The sequence below is a fragment of the Priapulus caudatus genome, unplaced genomic scaffold (assembly GCF_000485595.1).
Source record: "Priapulus caudatus unplaced genomic scaffold, Priapulus_caudatus-5.0.1 Scaffold15, whole genome shotgun sequence".
NCBI classification, from domain to species: Eukaryota; Metazoa; Priapulida; class Priapulimorpha; order Priapulimorphida; family Priapulidae; genus Priapulus; species Priapulus caudatus.
The window spans coordinates 851,011-867,547 of record NW_014577076.1 but is presented as its reverse complement, the minus strand read 5'-3'; the positions used below and the strand labels follow the sequence as shown (position 1 = coordinate 867,547).

General features: G+C 43.6%; 1 protein-coding gene across 3 annotated transcripts; it reads left to right on the top strand.

Moving 5' to 3' along the window:
• The first annotated feature begins 4,764 nt into the window (after positions 1-4,764).
• LOC106809876 (epoxide hydrolase 1-like) lies at positions 4,765-14,120 on the top strand. Of its 3 annotated transcripts, none has more exons than XM_014813116.1 (5): positions 4,765-4,847; positions 6,774-6,906; positions 7,597-7,805; positions 13,134-13,362; positions 13,572-14,120. In XM_014813116.1, exons 2-5 carry the CDS (start codon positions 6,815-6,817, stop codon positions 13,798-13,800), a joined length of 759 nt encoding a protein of 252 aa, XP_014668602.1. In that variant the 5' UTR covers positions 4,765-4,847; positions 6,774-6,814; the 3' UTR covers positions 13,801-14,120. The 3 variants fall into 3 exon arrangements, with proteins under 3 accessions (XP_014668602.1, XP_014668609.1, XP_014668617.1); XM_014813123.1 differs by lacking the exon at positions 4,765-4,847 and adding an exon at positions 5,453-5,778; XM_014813131.1 differs by lacking the exon at positions 4,765-4,847 and adding an exon at positions 5,453-5,782.
• Positions 14,121-16,537: the final 2,417 nt, after the last annotated feature.

The window sequence follows — 16,537 nt, the reverse complement described above, 5'->3', positions numbered from 1 at the left end:
GAGGGATTGCGACAAAAAAGAATATTTTCTCACCTTTCTGTATTCTTGGGAAACCTGAAGAAAGACAGGTCGGGTCGCTTACACCTATGCTCACACTGCCGATTCGAGCAATTTACAGCAGAACAGTGCACAGGCACAGTCACTTGGGTCATTTCAATAATAAAATGATGGTTAATAAATACAACTTGTCAGTACTAGACCTACCAGTACCAGTAGCAGTACCAATAATACTAATAGTAATACTAATAGCAGGCCCGTAGCCAGCTTTATATTGGGGGGAGGGGGTTCGTGTTTCAATGTTGCCATTTTTGCTCGGCAGGGGCGTGTACAGGATTTGTACCAGGGGGGGGGGGTCTAACCGTAACCCAAAGTTGCGAGCCCGCGAAGAGGGGTATGGGAGGCCCTCCCCCAGAATTTTTTTTAAATTACACCCCCTCAGATGCGTTTTCTGCGCGAGCAAGGGGGGGGTCCGACTCCCTGGACCCCCCCCTGTAGACGCCCCTGCTCGGGCGCGAAGCGACAAAGGCGAGGGAGCCAAGCGACCGAGCAGGGGAGGGTGTGGGAGGGGGGTGTTCACTGTTCACCCTCCGCACGATGGAGATTTTGCAATTATTACACTAAAATGAAGCGACCTGAGGTGAAATTCTTGCAAATTTAAAAAAAAACAATTTTTTTGCTTGGGGGGCTCGGGGGGGGGTCGTTCGAACCCCCCGAACCTCCCTGGCTACGGGCCTGTAATAGTATTAATGTTTAATTTGACCTAATAACTTACTAGACTAAGCCCAATAGGCCTACACCGCTGCAACACACATTCCTATAGCGCGCACGCCATTGTGCACAAATACACAGTAATATAGGGTGTATTACTGTGTATTACTGCATACTATGTATTACTGTGTATTACTGCATACTGTGTATTACTGTGTATTTGTGCACAATGGCGTGCGCGCTATAGGAATGTGTGTTGCAGCGGTGTATTGGACGGTATTGAAGTGAAGTTATTAGGTCAAATCAAACATTAAGACTATTACTGGTACTGGTACTGGTAGGTCTAGTACTGACAAGTTGTATTTATTATTGACATTTTATTATTGAAACGGCCCAAGTGCCTGTGGAACAGTGAGCTGAGCTTGTTGACGTAGACGCCATAACGAATTGGTACACAGCACTGCAGACAGTTGCACAGCAGCAGATACAGCAGCATCCGGGAACTTCGTGTGAACCTGCTTACTAATGGCCTACCCCGGCTGTGATTGGAGAGTGGTCTATCTTGCGCCTATGGCGCTATATAGGGTCCCTGTATACAGAGAGTTGCGCCAACTCAGGATTTGACGCCATTTTGTTTCCAAATGGATCCTCACCCCGCTGGCTTAAGTACAGCGCTGTATGGTTACGCTGTACAATGGTCCGTAGTAATTAATTAGACTAATCGTGCTTCAATAAACTCAAAATTTACAGAGATTATAGCTAAGACATGTGTCTATGTGTATCTAGATTTCTAGAAATGTAACTCAAATCGTTCGCGCCATATGATAATTTAATTGTACACTTTCTTACGGCCATAGCCGTGCGTATCATTTTGGAAACAACATGTCGTCCAGCGACCACGTGACCGATTTTTTCCGACTCGTCATGGCGCAACTCTCTGTATATAGGGACCCTATTCTTAATTATTATTCATGACCTGGGATCATCCTGACCTGTAAACAATGGCTGCTCAGGCAGGCACGCACAGAGGGGGTACACGCACGTACACGCTGGTACACGCAGGTACACGCACGTACACGCGGGTACACGCACGTACACGCAGATACACGCACGTACACGCAGATACACGCACGTACACGTACACGGAGATACACGCACGTACACGCGGGTACACGCACGTACACGCAGGTACACCACGTACAGCAGCAGATACACGCAGTACACGCAGATACACGCAGCGTACACGTACACGCAGATACACGCACGTACACGCGGGTACACGGAGATACACGCACGTAGCACGCGGGGTACACGCACGTACACGCAGGTACACGCGGTACACGCACGTACACGCAGATACACGCACGTACACGCAGATACACGCACGTACACGCGGTACACGGAGATTACACGCACGTACACGCGGGTACACGCACGTACACGCACGTACACGCAGATTCGTCTTGCCAATGCTACGTATCGTATACATATACCCTATCCAGATGAGACGGGATACTAGAGAAGCGTTGCCGAAAGGAGATTTGATCCGAAGCGCTGAAGCGCAGATCTTTCGCGCAGTTCCGCGGCAAGGCGCACGCGACCGCGGGAACGTCCTACGACAGTATGCAGCGCTGGCAGCTATGGATCCGTGCGCGTAATGAATTGGCGGGCGCACGGATCCATAGCTGCCAGCGAACAGTCCGCAATTTTAGTGGGGGACACAGAGGTGACATTTGGGACGTGACAGTGTTCACTTGTTATAAAAACTGTAACCGAGTAATCTGTTGGTAACCGAGCTGTGTCACGCGAAATCACAGAAAGACTGTCGAAATTCTGACATTCGCGAACCTTGCCCAGTAATGGAAACGGCTGTCAGAATCAGGAAACACCTACCGGCGCTCTTCGCGCCCCAACGCTGCAACGTTTTTCCAACGTTGCAATGGCGAGGCTCGTACGGGAGTTGGAAAGCAGTGCGCCGCCTGCCCGCCGCCTATAGCCCATAGACTGGCACTCTCTCGCACCTCTCGGCTTAGCTTAGTCACTCAATGGCTAATCGAGGTGGGAGCAAGTCCTAGTCTATATATAGCCTTTGCACCTCGCAACCTTCTTGAAAGAGAGTAGGCCTATACTACAAACATTAACAATTTCGTAGTAAATATATTTCGTATTTAGTTAGCATTATATTTTATTGAAACGCTTCAAGTGCCTGTGTCTAGTATAGCCTAGGAAAGTTTCTTGCATCTGTTATGGTAACACGTAGTTTAAATGTACTCGTGACTAACATACCATATAGTAATGTATGACCACGAATTGTACCAATTATTAGCATGCAGCATCGAAATGCAGCTAATAACAGCATGCAAGCTAAAATGTCCATGCTGTATATCATTGAAACCGCTAAGATGACTAACTGAACAATAGTACTTTGCTAAAATGGGTTGCTGATTTTTGTGACATGACATTGAATTGCCATATATTTCAATTGTGAAATGATGGGGGTAGGGTAGGCATTATAATATGAGAACCTGCCAGTTACAATAGTATAATAGACTATTATAATAAGTTATTGTTACGATGTACCATGATTAATTGAGAGCTTTCAAACATATAGTGATGTATGGATTATGGTAACAATTTCAAGTAACTGTGAAAAATAGAAGAGACGATTTTGAATGGTCGAGTGGCATCGAATGCAAGGCACGTAATAAAAGTGCAAAACCTAAACTCAATCACCATGCTGCTCTATTCACAAGCTCATGCCCATCCCCTGTGTATACGCAATACGTTTCTCTGTTTACGTTCGTCGAACGGTGAGTTTACGTTTCAGCTGACCTCAGGGTTAAACACTACAAAGTCTCGCTTTTTCATACGTAAGCCGAGCCGGCTCGAGGAAAGGTCGAAGGGAAATCGCACGCATATCGCGTCGTTACGCCATCTATCGCCCGCCACTACACTAATGTACACTCATGTACAGTGATGTGAAAAAATACTAAAAGTGTGTTTTTACAGGAAACCAAGCGCGCCCGAGTCGCCAAAAATCTTATACAAGCATTTCAAGCAATTGTCAAGCTACATGGGTAGTCAAATCCGTCGTCCAATCGCTAGAACTGCTCAACTCAGCGAGCTTGCTGCTTGCCTTATATATGTAAACCCGTTGAAGGTGATGGAATGGTGGCAGCGTATCCGTATTAGAGGCCGCCCCTGGCGGCGTTGGCGCGCTTCGCGCGACAATAATCCGGCTGCCAAGAATGTCAAGAGCTAATAATACCTTGACCCTATGCAAACATAATATATATATATATATATATATATATATATATATATATATATATATATATGTATATATATATATACATTCATGTGACGACCCTTGGAGTGACCGCACCATGCACACACTGCACAAGAGTTGTTTTAAATCATTAGCTGCCATGCAGTACCCGTTTGTATGTGAGTGATTCTTAGGTTATTTGACAGAAACAGTACGGATTGTAGGTACTACCATATGCTGTTACGACCATGCGTGTTTCGTGCTGCTGCCTTTGCCTCGTCGGTGTGTGGCTGCGCTCCGTACTGGCGCAGTCGGACTGTTGGTGAATATTTCTTACTATTTACTCCCTCCGCCACCTCTGCCGGAGCTGGGAACGCCCTGGTGGGCGAAGAGGCCCAGTGGTTCTGGCCGAGAATAACGAGATTAGATCATTTACGGTTAACTTCTCGCAGGAGGTTATAACCGATCTGTACGAAAGACTAGACAGAACAAGATACACGGAGTCGCTACCGCTGGTTTAGGTTTCATTATGTGTTTCATTCGGACATGTTGAAGAAGGTAGTGAAAACATTGGCGGCACACATACATGTAAAGAATGCGCAGGTCGAACTGAATAAGTACAAACATTTTCTCACCGAAATTAAGCGGCATAGAACGTACCTTTCGTTCACGTCAAACCGAAGTCAAGTTACAAGAATGTGACGCCTCTGCTAATGGTACATGGCTGCGGGAAGCCTTCTAGCGAGTTGCTACAAGATCATCCCGCTGCTTACGATCCATTGGCTCACGGTGGAAAAAGGATGACCTGTTTTCGAGATAATTTGTCCTTCTATTCCAGGATACGGGTTCTCCGAAGCGGCCCACAAGAAAGGTATGTTAATAGAAATACACGAGTTATAGTACCTAATCTTTATAGAAATACACGAGTTATAGTACCTAATCTAGAAATACACGAGTTATAGTACCTAATCTTTAATAGAATACACGAGTTATAGTACCTAATCTTTAATAGAAATACACGAGTTATATCTCACCTAATCTTTAATAGAAATACACGAGTTATAGTACCTAATCTTTAATAGAAATACACGAGTTATAGTACCTAATCTTTAACAGATCGAAATACACGAGTTATATCTCACCTAATCTTTAATAGAAATACACGAGTTATAGTACCTAATCTTTAATAGAAATACACGAGTTATAGTGACTTCAGCATCTAATCTTTAATAGAAATACACGAGTTAGAGTACCTAATCTTTAATAGAAATACACGAGTTATAGTACCTAATCTTTAATAGAAATACATGAGTTATATCTCACCTAATCTTTAATAGAAATACACGAGTTAGAAGTAGCCTAAATCTTTAATAGACAAATACACGGGGAGTTAATTAGTACGGCATAATGCTTTAATAGAAATACATGAGTTATATCATCGACCCTAATGCTTTAATAGAAAATGGTAGGGGCAGAAATAGCGTACCGTGGGAACAGGGACGGGCGACAGATGGCGTCCGACATAGTTAGAAGGGACGGCCGGTCTAACGGCCGGGCAACGGCCTCGCCCGACTCTAGAACAAGGCCGAAGGCAAACGGGCAGGCAATAAGCGAGTCGTAATGACAGTCCGAGAACTGGTCAAGGAGGTATCGAACCCCAAACAATAAGTCACCCGGCCCCAGCCGTCATTGCAGCCACTAGCCAGACCATAAATCAGGAAAGGCAGTGGAACGCGGACACGCGTTCACGGCTTAAAAGAGAGCAGTTTTAGAGAAACGGGAGAGACCCGGACCGTCACTTGGTATGTGCGTATGCTACTGCTAACCGTGTTTTACAATAAAGCTACAAGTTGTTCACCGTTTACACGAACTCTTACGTCTATCTACGAGTTACCGTCTACGATACATCTTAGACTCTACAGAAATACACGAGTTATAGTACCTAATCTTTAATAGAAATACATGAGTTATATCTCACCTAATCTTTAAATAGTAAAAATAAAAAAAATATTTCCACTTTTTCACAAAATATAAGTAATTCTGTTCACTTTTTATGGTTAAATTGCTGCATTATACTTCCTGTCGCTTTTTCACAAAATATAAGTAATTCTGTTCACTTTTTATGGTTAAATTGCTGCATTATACTTCCTGTTTTACTATATTGTTCGATGTGATCATACACTCGTGACTCATACATAGCCCATAGCAAGCAATTACTGTTGGGAACATTAATATCAAATCGTCCAGGTTTTTTAGATTTTCAACTAGTTGAGAAACAATCTTATCAGGTAAGAATTTGACGATACCGTTAGTTCTTACTTTTAATGTAAAAAATGGCAACATTTTTTTGCAAATTTTACCATAGAAAATTCGTGACGTAGGCCTAGTGAATTTAATAGAAATACACGAGTTATATAGTACCTATAGTCTTTAATAGAAATACACGAGTTATATCTCACCTAATCTTTAATGCTTGTACTCCTGACATTATTATTGTTTTGTTACTGTTCTTATAATGATTCTCCCGATTGCTATATCACTATACTTTTATCTATAGTAATATGTTTGCAATGCTATATTATCCGCACAATGTGCTACTTATTACTTGATATGTTGCTACGTCACTAATCATTAATAAGAAATATAATATCGAAAGAATCGCTATTCGGTTATGTGCTTTGCACCTAATTTTCCTAATTTTCTCATTCCAGTGTTTGGTAACAATGTATTCTATCATTTGTATACACTAACGGTTAATATGCTCACCTATTCTACATGCCTTGCCTTCCACTGCCAGGTTTCTCAGTGCTATACGCATCACAGATTTTTGACAAGCTCATGAGTCGTCTTGGGCATCAGAGCTACTTCGTACAAGGTGGAGACTGGGGATCTGTTATTGTACACGTAATGGCTCTCTACTATCCTGACAGGTACTTACCATTACCAGTTCCATTACCGTTACCATTACGAGGTACTGACAGGTATTTACCGTTACAGGCGACAGTGACTATATTCGTGACTACACTTAGTTTATGTACTCTTGCTTTATTACGAACTGAATGGATAAATTTTGGACATATAAGGAAACGTAATTTTAAGCGCCTAAATAATTATTCTTTACTAAACCCCACGCTACTTTTAAAGATCAGTCTGTTAGTGAAGAAAGGTTACTGCAGTTATTAATTGCTATGTCTCGGTCCATAGGTCTGTTATTACCTCCGCCAAGGGGTTGGCAGGAGGTTATGTTTTCACCGGCGTGTGTTTGTTCGGCGTGTGTTTGTTGGTTTGTGGGTTTGTGTACAGCCTAACTGAAAAAGTTATGGATGGATTGTTATAAAATTTTCAGGATAGGTCAGAAATAGGCTAACTTACAATTGATGAGATTTTGGTGGTGATCCGGATCCAATTAATTAATTAATTAATTTTAATTAATAACATTTTTAGGATAGGTCAGAAATGGGGTAACTTAGAATTGATTACATTTTGATGGTGATCCGGATCGAATTAATTAATTAATTAATTAATTAATTAATACAATTTTTCACAGTGAGAGAATTCAGCTGCCTTGGCGGAGGTCTGCGCTCTCCGAGTGCTCTAGTTAATATTGGTTTTACGTTTAGGGTACAGGGAATGCATATGAACATGGCAGGATTTATTCCGTCCAGGACGCCCTCTTACTTGTTAAGAGTTGCCATTGGTTCCGTTTTTCCCGCTCTTGCATTCCCCGAAAACGATTTGTGGAAGGTGTACCCTTACATGGAGAGGCTTACAACTCTGTGGGAAGAGACTGGATACTGGCATGAACAAACAACCAAACCTGACACGCTTGGTAAGGAATTTATATATAATATCTAAAGCCGGGTGCACGCGTGGCAATTTTTATCACTAGTATTGGTGATTATGTTGCCGGCCACAGAATCGCCGATAGATCGTCACGTGTGTGCTGCATGGCGATGGTGATTTTGACGCCAGTAACTCATCGCTGGAATATCAAACATATATATTTGTTGCCGAGTCGCTGAACAATCGCCACGTGTGCGCTGCATTGGCGACGGATTCAGGCAACAGTTTTTAGCTCAGCTGACGAAGTCAGATGCAGCTTGTCGAATCGCATGATTGTCCGTGCGTCCGTCCGTGCGTCCGTCAACAGTTTGGCACAAATCTTAACCGCTCGACGTACGGTCTAGATATTCGGAACGTCGGGGGGGAGGGGTCGCGAAAAGGACTCGGGATGTCGAATTTGGGGGTCAAGGGTCAAAGGTCAAGGTGTGTCAATGGAGGGGGAATATTTCCCCCTTAACTTAAGATATAGGAGGAAATACGGAATTGGCGGCACAAATCTCAACGGCTTAGTCTACGCTCTTAATATCCGATGTATAGTGTGATGGGAGGAAACCCATCACCAGCGCGAAATTGGAGGTCACAGGTCAAAGGGCAGTAGGGGAAAGGTCAGATATCAGACATTTTCTGAGGACATGGTCTAACGGACCGAGTGCAAAACTTTTTTGTTTCAGCGGCTGACCTACCATTTTTATCACTTATTGAAAGGACCATGAAATGTGCTTTCCGCTGACGTGCGAAGAGTAAGTGTCTGATAACCTTTTGACCCTCAAGAGGAAGGGTAAACACGGATTTGTTGACTATTAACAAAGGACTGAACTGCTTTTGCTATTAGAGCCCCTCCACCCGGCCCCCACCCTCCTCTCCCTACCTCCCCCCTCCCCACCACCCACCACAACGCTCGCGCTCGACGCGACGCATATCCATGATAAATGTTAAATAATGAAGTCATTAAAGTTACACAGCTGTATCTTTATTACTGTACTACCTGTATAGCAAAGCCTATCATAGATTTTAGATCTGTATTAGTAGTATCCTAGATATATGCTGTGAGCGCAAACGCGGTGGCGGGAGGCGCACTTGATTCGGTTGCCAGTGAGTTTATCAGAAGAATACCCGGCTACAGTACACGTCAGTTGAGCGCTGTCGCTCTGCGGCACATGTTGGATTAAATCCAGATGAGACGGGATACTAGAGAAGCGTTGCTGAAAGGAGATGTTGATCCCAATTGCGCTGAAGCGCAGATCTTTCGGCGCAGTTCCGCGGCAAGGCGCACGCGACCGCGGGAACGTCCAACGACAGTATAACAGCGCTGGCAGCTATGGATCCGTGCGCGCGAATGAATTGGCGGGCGCACGGATCCATAGCTGCAGCGAACAGTCCGCAATTTTAGTGGGGGACACAGAGGGTAGACATTTGGGACGTCAACAGTGTTGACTTGCTATAAAAACTGTAACCGAGTAATCTGTTCGTAACCGAGCTGTGTGACGCGAAATCAGAGAAAGACTGTCGAAATTCTGACATTCGCGAACCTTGCCCAGTAATGCAAACGGCTGTCAGAATCACGAAACACCTACCGGCGCTCTTCGCGCCCCAACGCTGCAACGTTTTTGCAACGTTCGAATGGCGAGGCTCGTACGGGAGTTGGAAAGCAGTGCGCCGCCTGCCGCCGCCGCCTATAGCCCATAGACTGGCACTCTCTTCGCACCTCTCGGCTTAGCTTAGTCACTGCAATGGCTAATCGAGGTGGGAGCGAGTCCTAGTCTATATATAGCCTTTGCACCTCGCAACTTCTTGAAAGAGAGTAGGCCTATACTAGAAACATGAACAATTTTCGTAGTAAATAGATTTCGTATTTAGTTAGGCATATATTTTATTGAAACGCTTCAAGTGCCTGTGTCTAGTATAGCCTAGGGGTATTCTAACCCCTAAAAGAGCGTTTCTTGCTAGTCGTATAGTAGTCTAGTAGTACTAGTGGTTCAAGGATAGAGAACATGGCTCCCAATATTATATGGGCCCCAATGTATGTATGGCATGGCCAATAAAACCAATGTCATTTACATCAATCTAAATATAATATTATATCAATATAATAGGTTAGGGTTATGGTTAGGGTTCGTCATAGCTCTAGTACTATAGCCGCTTACATTAACTGCCGCTGGCAGACGACCGCTTCGACCGCCAGATAACCGCCAGCGGCAGTTAATGTAAGCGGCTATAGTACTAGAGCTAGGTTCGTCATTATTAGTAAGTTAGTTAATACTAGTAACAGAGTTAGTCATTATTACTATTACTATTAGCTCCTGCGGTCCTGGTAGTTACTAGTACTAGTACTAGTAGTGCTGGTAACTTAGTAGTACTACTACTACTAGTACTAGTAGTAGTAGTAGTAGTGCGGTCGGGTAACAACGCATCTTTTGCGCAACGCCATCTTGTACACGTCTCTAGTGCGCTAGTGGCTCAGTCTAAACGAACTGATGATCAGTGTGTGCTGTACCGTGTACGTGCGGGCTTGATCTTGCCACGGCAAAAACATTCGCGGGCGCTGCGGGCAAACCAGATGAGACGATAAATCAGTCAGCTTTCGTGTCCAATTGACTGGGACGCACGTTCATTACGCCAAGTATCTCTCGCTACACTAAAGTTATAGTAACTCGAGCGTTACAAAATCGACGGCGGGGCAGTCTAAGCCTAATTCTCTCGAACATCCCTCCAAGAGAGACTCGTCGCCCCATCTATGGGTAGCGATAGTACCAGAATAAATTCACGGCGTGTAATTAAACAAATTCCAAATCGTTTTTGTAAAAAAACAACTAACGCGCCAACCAAAAAAACCTCCAATTACGACCATTGGAGTTATGCTCGCCCTATGTGTATAATCCAAAAGTTTGTCGAAGCGCCAGAACTCCTGAATTGACCGATAACACCCCGATTTTACATAACCATGGAATTGGTTGGAAATGGGGAGCAGCGAACTATATGAAATGGCGCCACAAGATGGCGCGACCAGCGCTTCGCGCGGATATCTGCTGCGGAACGTCCAAGATGAGACGGGATACTAGAGAAGCGTTGCCGAAAGAAGGTGTTGACCCGAAGTGCTGAGCGCAGATCTTGCGCGCAGTTCCGCGGCAAGGCGCACGCGACCGCGGGAACGTCCTACGACAGTATGCAGCGCTGGCAGCTATGGATCCGTGCGCCGAATGCTTAGACCAGCGCACGCATCCATAGCTGCCAGCGAACAGTCCACAATTTTAGTGGGGACACAGAGGGCAGACATTTGGGACGTGAACAGTGTTCACTTGTTATAAAAACATAATGTCTCTGTTCGTAACCTAGCTGTGTCACGCGAAATCACAGAGACTGACGAAATTTTCGCGTTCGCTCCCAGTAATGGAAATGGCTGCAAGTACAAAGGCTATATAGACTGGGACTCACTCCCACCTCGATTACCCATCGAGTGACTAAGCTAAGCCGAGAGGTGGAAGCGAGTGCCAGTCTATGGCTATAGGCGGCGCACAGGCGGCGCACTGCTTTCCACATCCGTACGAGCCTCGCCATTGGAACGTTGCAAAAACGTTGCAGTGTTGCGGCTGACAGCCATTTCCATTACTGGGCAAGGTTCGCGAACGCGAGAATTTCGTGAGTCTTTGTGTGATTTCGCATGACAGCTCATTTACGAACAGAGACATTATGTTTTTATAACAAGTGAATACTGTTGTTCAAGGAGAAACAAAGATGGAAGCTGTTGAATGTGTATTCGTGCTGTGAAAGTTTCAAATGAAGTGAGCGTCGAGCGAATTTTGGCAGCACGCTTTCCTACCTGCTATATATATTAGTGTAAGCGTGCAACAATCGCGCCGCGAGAGCAATTATGGCAGCCGGCAGCGTACGTTGGACGTAGAATTTCGACGGAATTTACAGGAAACTCGGCAATAATACTAATAGGTCAAAGAGAGTAGGCCTATGCTATAGAAACATGAAGAAGTTGGTAGTAAATAGATTTCGTATTTAGTTAGCATTATATTTTATTATATTTAGTAGGAGTACTAGTAACACTAAACAGGAGTCGTCATTATTAATATTAGTAACTTACTAGTACCGGTAACACAGTTTGTCATTATTAGCTCCTGGTAGTAACTAGTACTAGTACTAGTATACTGTAGTACTAGTAGTCCTGGTACTTAGTAGTACTAGTAGTAGTACTAGTAGTACTTACTACTACTAGTACTAGTAATTATTGTAACATGTACTTGTAGTAATATAGAAGTATTCGTAGGTGTGGATACAATTCGATGCTCGCATTGGGGGATCGTGTTAGATATCATATATATATATAGCCTAGGTGCCTGTAGAATCACGAGTACGAGGCACATTGGACGATTGGTTTTTATTGGGACTCATGTTCTCTATCCTTGGGCCGTCCGAGTCGGAGCACTCCGGAATTCCACGTGAATTCTTACGGAACACTTACAGTTCAAGCTTCCACACTGTTCACAGTTTTAGGCACTTCTGCACCATGTTGAAATCTTTAGTTTGATGAGGGATGTGAACTATGCAGAGATACAATAGCAGATAACAGTGACAATGAAACTAACTGTAATTACTACGAAGACGAATTCGTATATATCGTATCCTCTAAACTCCGCTGGTCAACGCTAACGCATGAGCGCTATATTTGTTTACAATGTCACAAAAAACTCCGTTATTACAGAAAGAAAAGCGCGCCTAGTAGCCTCACGAAATTGCGGCAGCATTTCTAGCCCGTCTCTACATAACTGGGTAGTGAGATCCCTCGTGCAATGGGCAGAACTGCTCAATTCATCGAAAAGCCGGCTTCAAGCCTCTCCTGGAAGGACCGGCGATACTTGCGTTGGGTAGAAGGCAGCGACATTGCTAAAAGTGGCCGCTACGCGGCGTTTGAGCGCTTCGCGCGGATATCCGGCTGGAGACTGTCAAGAGCGGGTTTCGCGAATTTTCAAATTCGCACGGCACACGCCGCTACACAGTTACACTTATATACATCAAGAGTACATAATAGATATATCTTTATCCTAAACACAACTTCTAAGTTTTTATGAAATAAAAATCGTGCTTACTCGATCAAAGTGTTGGTAATGATACCGCAGTATATGTCAGGAAATGTGCCGCGAAAAAATCCCAACGCAATGATCGAGGCCATAATACAAACGTCATAAGCGTAAGTATATAAAATATATTATAACGAGTACTCCAAAATCTTGTTTTATGTTATTTCGTTTAATTTGCCACAACGTCAGCTGGCTTCCAAGACATAATATATCGCCCCCACCTTTTTTAGGAGCTGGCCTCAACGACAGCCCTGCTGGGCTAGCGGCCTGGATCCTAGAGAAGTTTTCGTCTGGGACTTCTTTCTCTAACAGAAACAATCGCGATGGAGGACTGACCACGCAGACGTTTACCTTAGATGAGCTGCTTCACAACATCATGATATACTGGGCGACAGAGAGCATCACGACATCGATGAGATTCTACAAAGAAACTTGGAATAATGGTTTCACCGCTTTACGGTACGTATATCTGCCGAACATATTTGATAGGTAGCAGGTTCGGTAGTTCACCTATTTATTTCGATACATGTGCTTTCCCACATATTCTCCCTGTCTGTCATTGTGTGTCCGTGTGTTCCTGTTTGTTTGCCTTTATGCACGTACATACATATGTATGCGTGCATGCATGTACATATATAAGTATGTGAGTCTATGTATGTTTGATACAGGGGGCAAAAGTCCACTGTGCCGGTGGGATACGCCGTGTTTCCCGGTGAGATAAGTGTGTTGCCACGTTGTCTTGCTAGAGACACCTACCCCAACATTGTTCAATACACGGACATGCCGAGGGGTGGCCACTTCGCTGCTTTAGAAGAACCGGAGCTTTTGGCAGACGATGTCAGAAACTTTGTGGCTGCTGTCCAAGAAGGTCGCGACCAGATGAAAGAGGAACTCTAATAACAATAATGAACAGTATTTCACGCTCAATCGATTAGTTTAGCTACATTTTACGCAAAATGCGTTAATCTAAATAACCAAATTTCATTAATCTTGTCGAATATAGAAAAAAACTATCATCGTTATATTATGTCAAATATGTAAGATGGTTCTTTCCCCTTGTAAATCAACCACGACAGTAGTCACATCGCATAAGCCGCATGTGCAATGTGCAATGTTAAATCCGCCAATAGGTGGCGATGTGTGTCTGACATGACACATGAAGCTGCATGTCCAGTCTGCATATCAAATAAAAAAAATAGTGTTTTGTTGAAATTATATTTTCAATTTAGAGATGTCATTCTTTTCATTCGATGATTCAATGATGAGGGGCCTGCCCGTGATAAACTTCCCAGTAGCCTAGAGGGATATCTCAGTACACACATGCTCAGTATTACCATAATAACAGATTTTTTATCTCGAAATTAAAACGTTTAAAACGAAGAGCAAAGCCTCGTTGAAGTATCTTAACATCAAAAATAAATCCCGCTGTCTCTCTATAATACCTGTAGGCTGATCTGGCTGACGAAAACTCAATGATAATATTATCAATAAAGTGTAACTCATCCATTAGATAACAATATCTGTACTGCGGTGCGATATATATGCAGATTTATGTTCTGCATTTACCAAATGAGTGATGTAGTGTTCTGTTTTGATTAGGGGTTTCTTCATTTAGATACTACCTAACCACCAGTTTCGTTAATAATCTTAAGCTGCCTAGTCATACAAAATTTCACTGTCGTATAGCGATAAACCTCTATGTGCTCATACCCAGTACTCTTCAAAATAAAACACTATTTTTGAAATTATACGTTTTAAATAAAGAGTAGATATTCCACACAGTAGCTTGACATTAACCATTTATCCCGACATTCCTGTTTAAAGTGACAGGGCACCCTGACAAACGTAGCATTAATAAAACGTAAATCAGCCAATAGGTGGCGAGATGTGTACTACATGACATACGCAACTGTATATCCGGCGGTTTTATTTATGTTGCATTACATTGCCGTACATCATAGTGCACAATCTGGAGAGCAATACAGCTTAACACGAAAAAGCTAACACGAAAGGTCTCTATTCGAAGCAGTCTATATTTAATAATCATATGGTGTCTAGTCGTAATAGATTTCCTTGCATCATAGCGGGGAGCGGGAGACCACTGTTCATAGCGGCAAATACAGACGGGTGCTGATACCACATCTATACCGTCTAATTGTTCGAATAGTGGCGGCGGGTAAATCCACGCAGATATAACAGCGCAGCAGGCTTGTGCGTTCACACCGCGTACCTGTCATTTCTGCAAGACACGAACGGCAGCCATGCATTGACTCGCCTTCCAAACGAATCCGAGACAATTTCCGCCGAGCAAAAAAACAAATGTTAAATGTAGACGTAGCATCAATGTAATAAATCGTTTCATGGCAAACATACAAATTTCTCGGACTTGTGGGTTGTTTTCAGACAGTGCGGTGTTTCACACAGATACACACATGTACAGATGGACGCACAAACGCACGCGCGCACGCGCGCACGCACGCACGCACGCACGCATGCACGCACAAACACATGCGCAAACGCCCACACACATGCGCAAACGCACACTCCAACACACCAGCACCCACACACCACACAACACGACACACACACACAACATATTATATTATATATATATTTATATACATATATCACTTACACACACCACACCACAGCCACACACAACACCATATATAGTATATATATATACATAGTCATATTCCACACCCAACACACACACACACACACACACACACACCCACCACACACACACACACACAACCACGCACACACCGCACACCACACACACACACACACGACACACACATACGCGCGCGCACGAACACACGCACACGCACACGTACGCACGCACGCACACACACATATAATATATTACTATATATATAGATAAAGTTATACGGACACGGTAGTAATTTTGACTCTGTTTATTGCATACAGAACTGTTTCGTGTGGAGCGAAAGCTTCACACTCATCAGTGCCAATACAGAGTGATCTATTTAGAACACTTCCTAAACTTGCTTAACAGAGAAGTTCTACATATTGTGGCAAACCTGAGACCGCGACACTGAACAAGAGAAACGAAACTTGTTAGTAAATGCAGACATAAAGATAAATTTTTATTAAGGACCGTTATGTGAACTCTTACAATGAATTCAGTTTAGCGCCAGCGCGCAACAGTCACCTACAATGACGCGCTAATTAGTATCTATGGTATTTCTTTAGAACGCGCACGTATGAATACGAACAATAGATTCACATTATGCATGATGTTTTTATATGCTCGGATGTTCTAAATAGATCAACTCTGTATTTAGCACTGATGAGGTGTGGGCTTTGCTTACCTACGAAACAGTTCTGTATGCATAAACAGATGGCAAAGATTACTACCGTGTCCGTATACTTATGCTATATTTGCTGGCTACTCATGATGTATTGAGCACTCCCTCGCACACGAGGCTTCATAAACAACCGATTGATCTCTATCTCTCTCTCTCTTTCTCTCCTCTCTCTCTCTCTCATCTCGTCTCTCTTGTCTCTCTCTCCTCTGCTCGTCTTTCCTATAGTATATATCATTATCGCATACGCGCTTGCCAGTCAGAGCGCTATACGGAATTAGAAATGACCGCTTACAGCTGGT

Coding starts and splice junctions, on each gene's coding strand:
- LOC106809876 (XM_014813116.1), top strand. CDS start 6,815: ATGAGTCGTCTTGGGCATCAGAGCTACTTCGTACAAGGTGGAGACTGG. Junction 7,806..13,133: donor AACCAAACCTGACACGCTTG/GTAAGGAATTTA, acceptor CACCTTTTTTAG/GAGCTGGCCTCAACGACAGC. Junction 13,363..13,571: donor AATGGTTTCACCGCTTTACG/GTACGTATATCT, acceptor TGTTTGATACAG/GGGGCAAAAGTCCACTGTGC.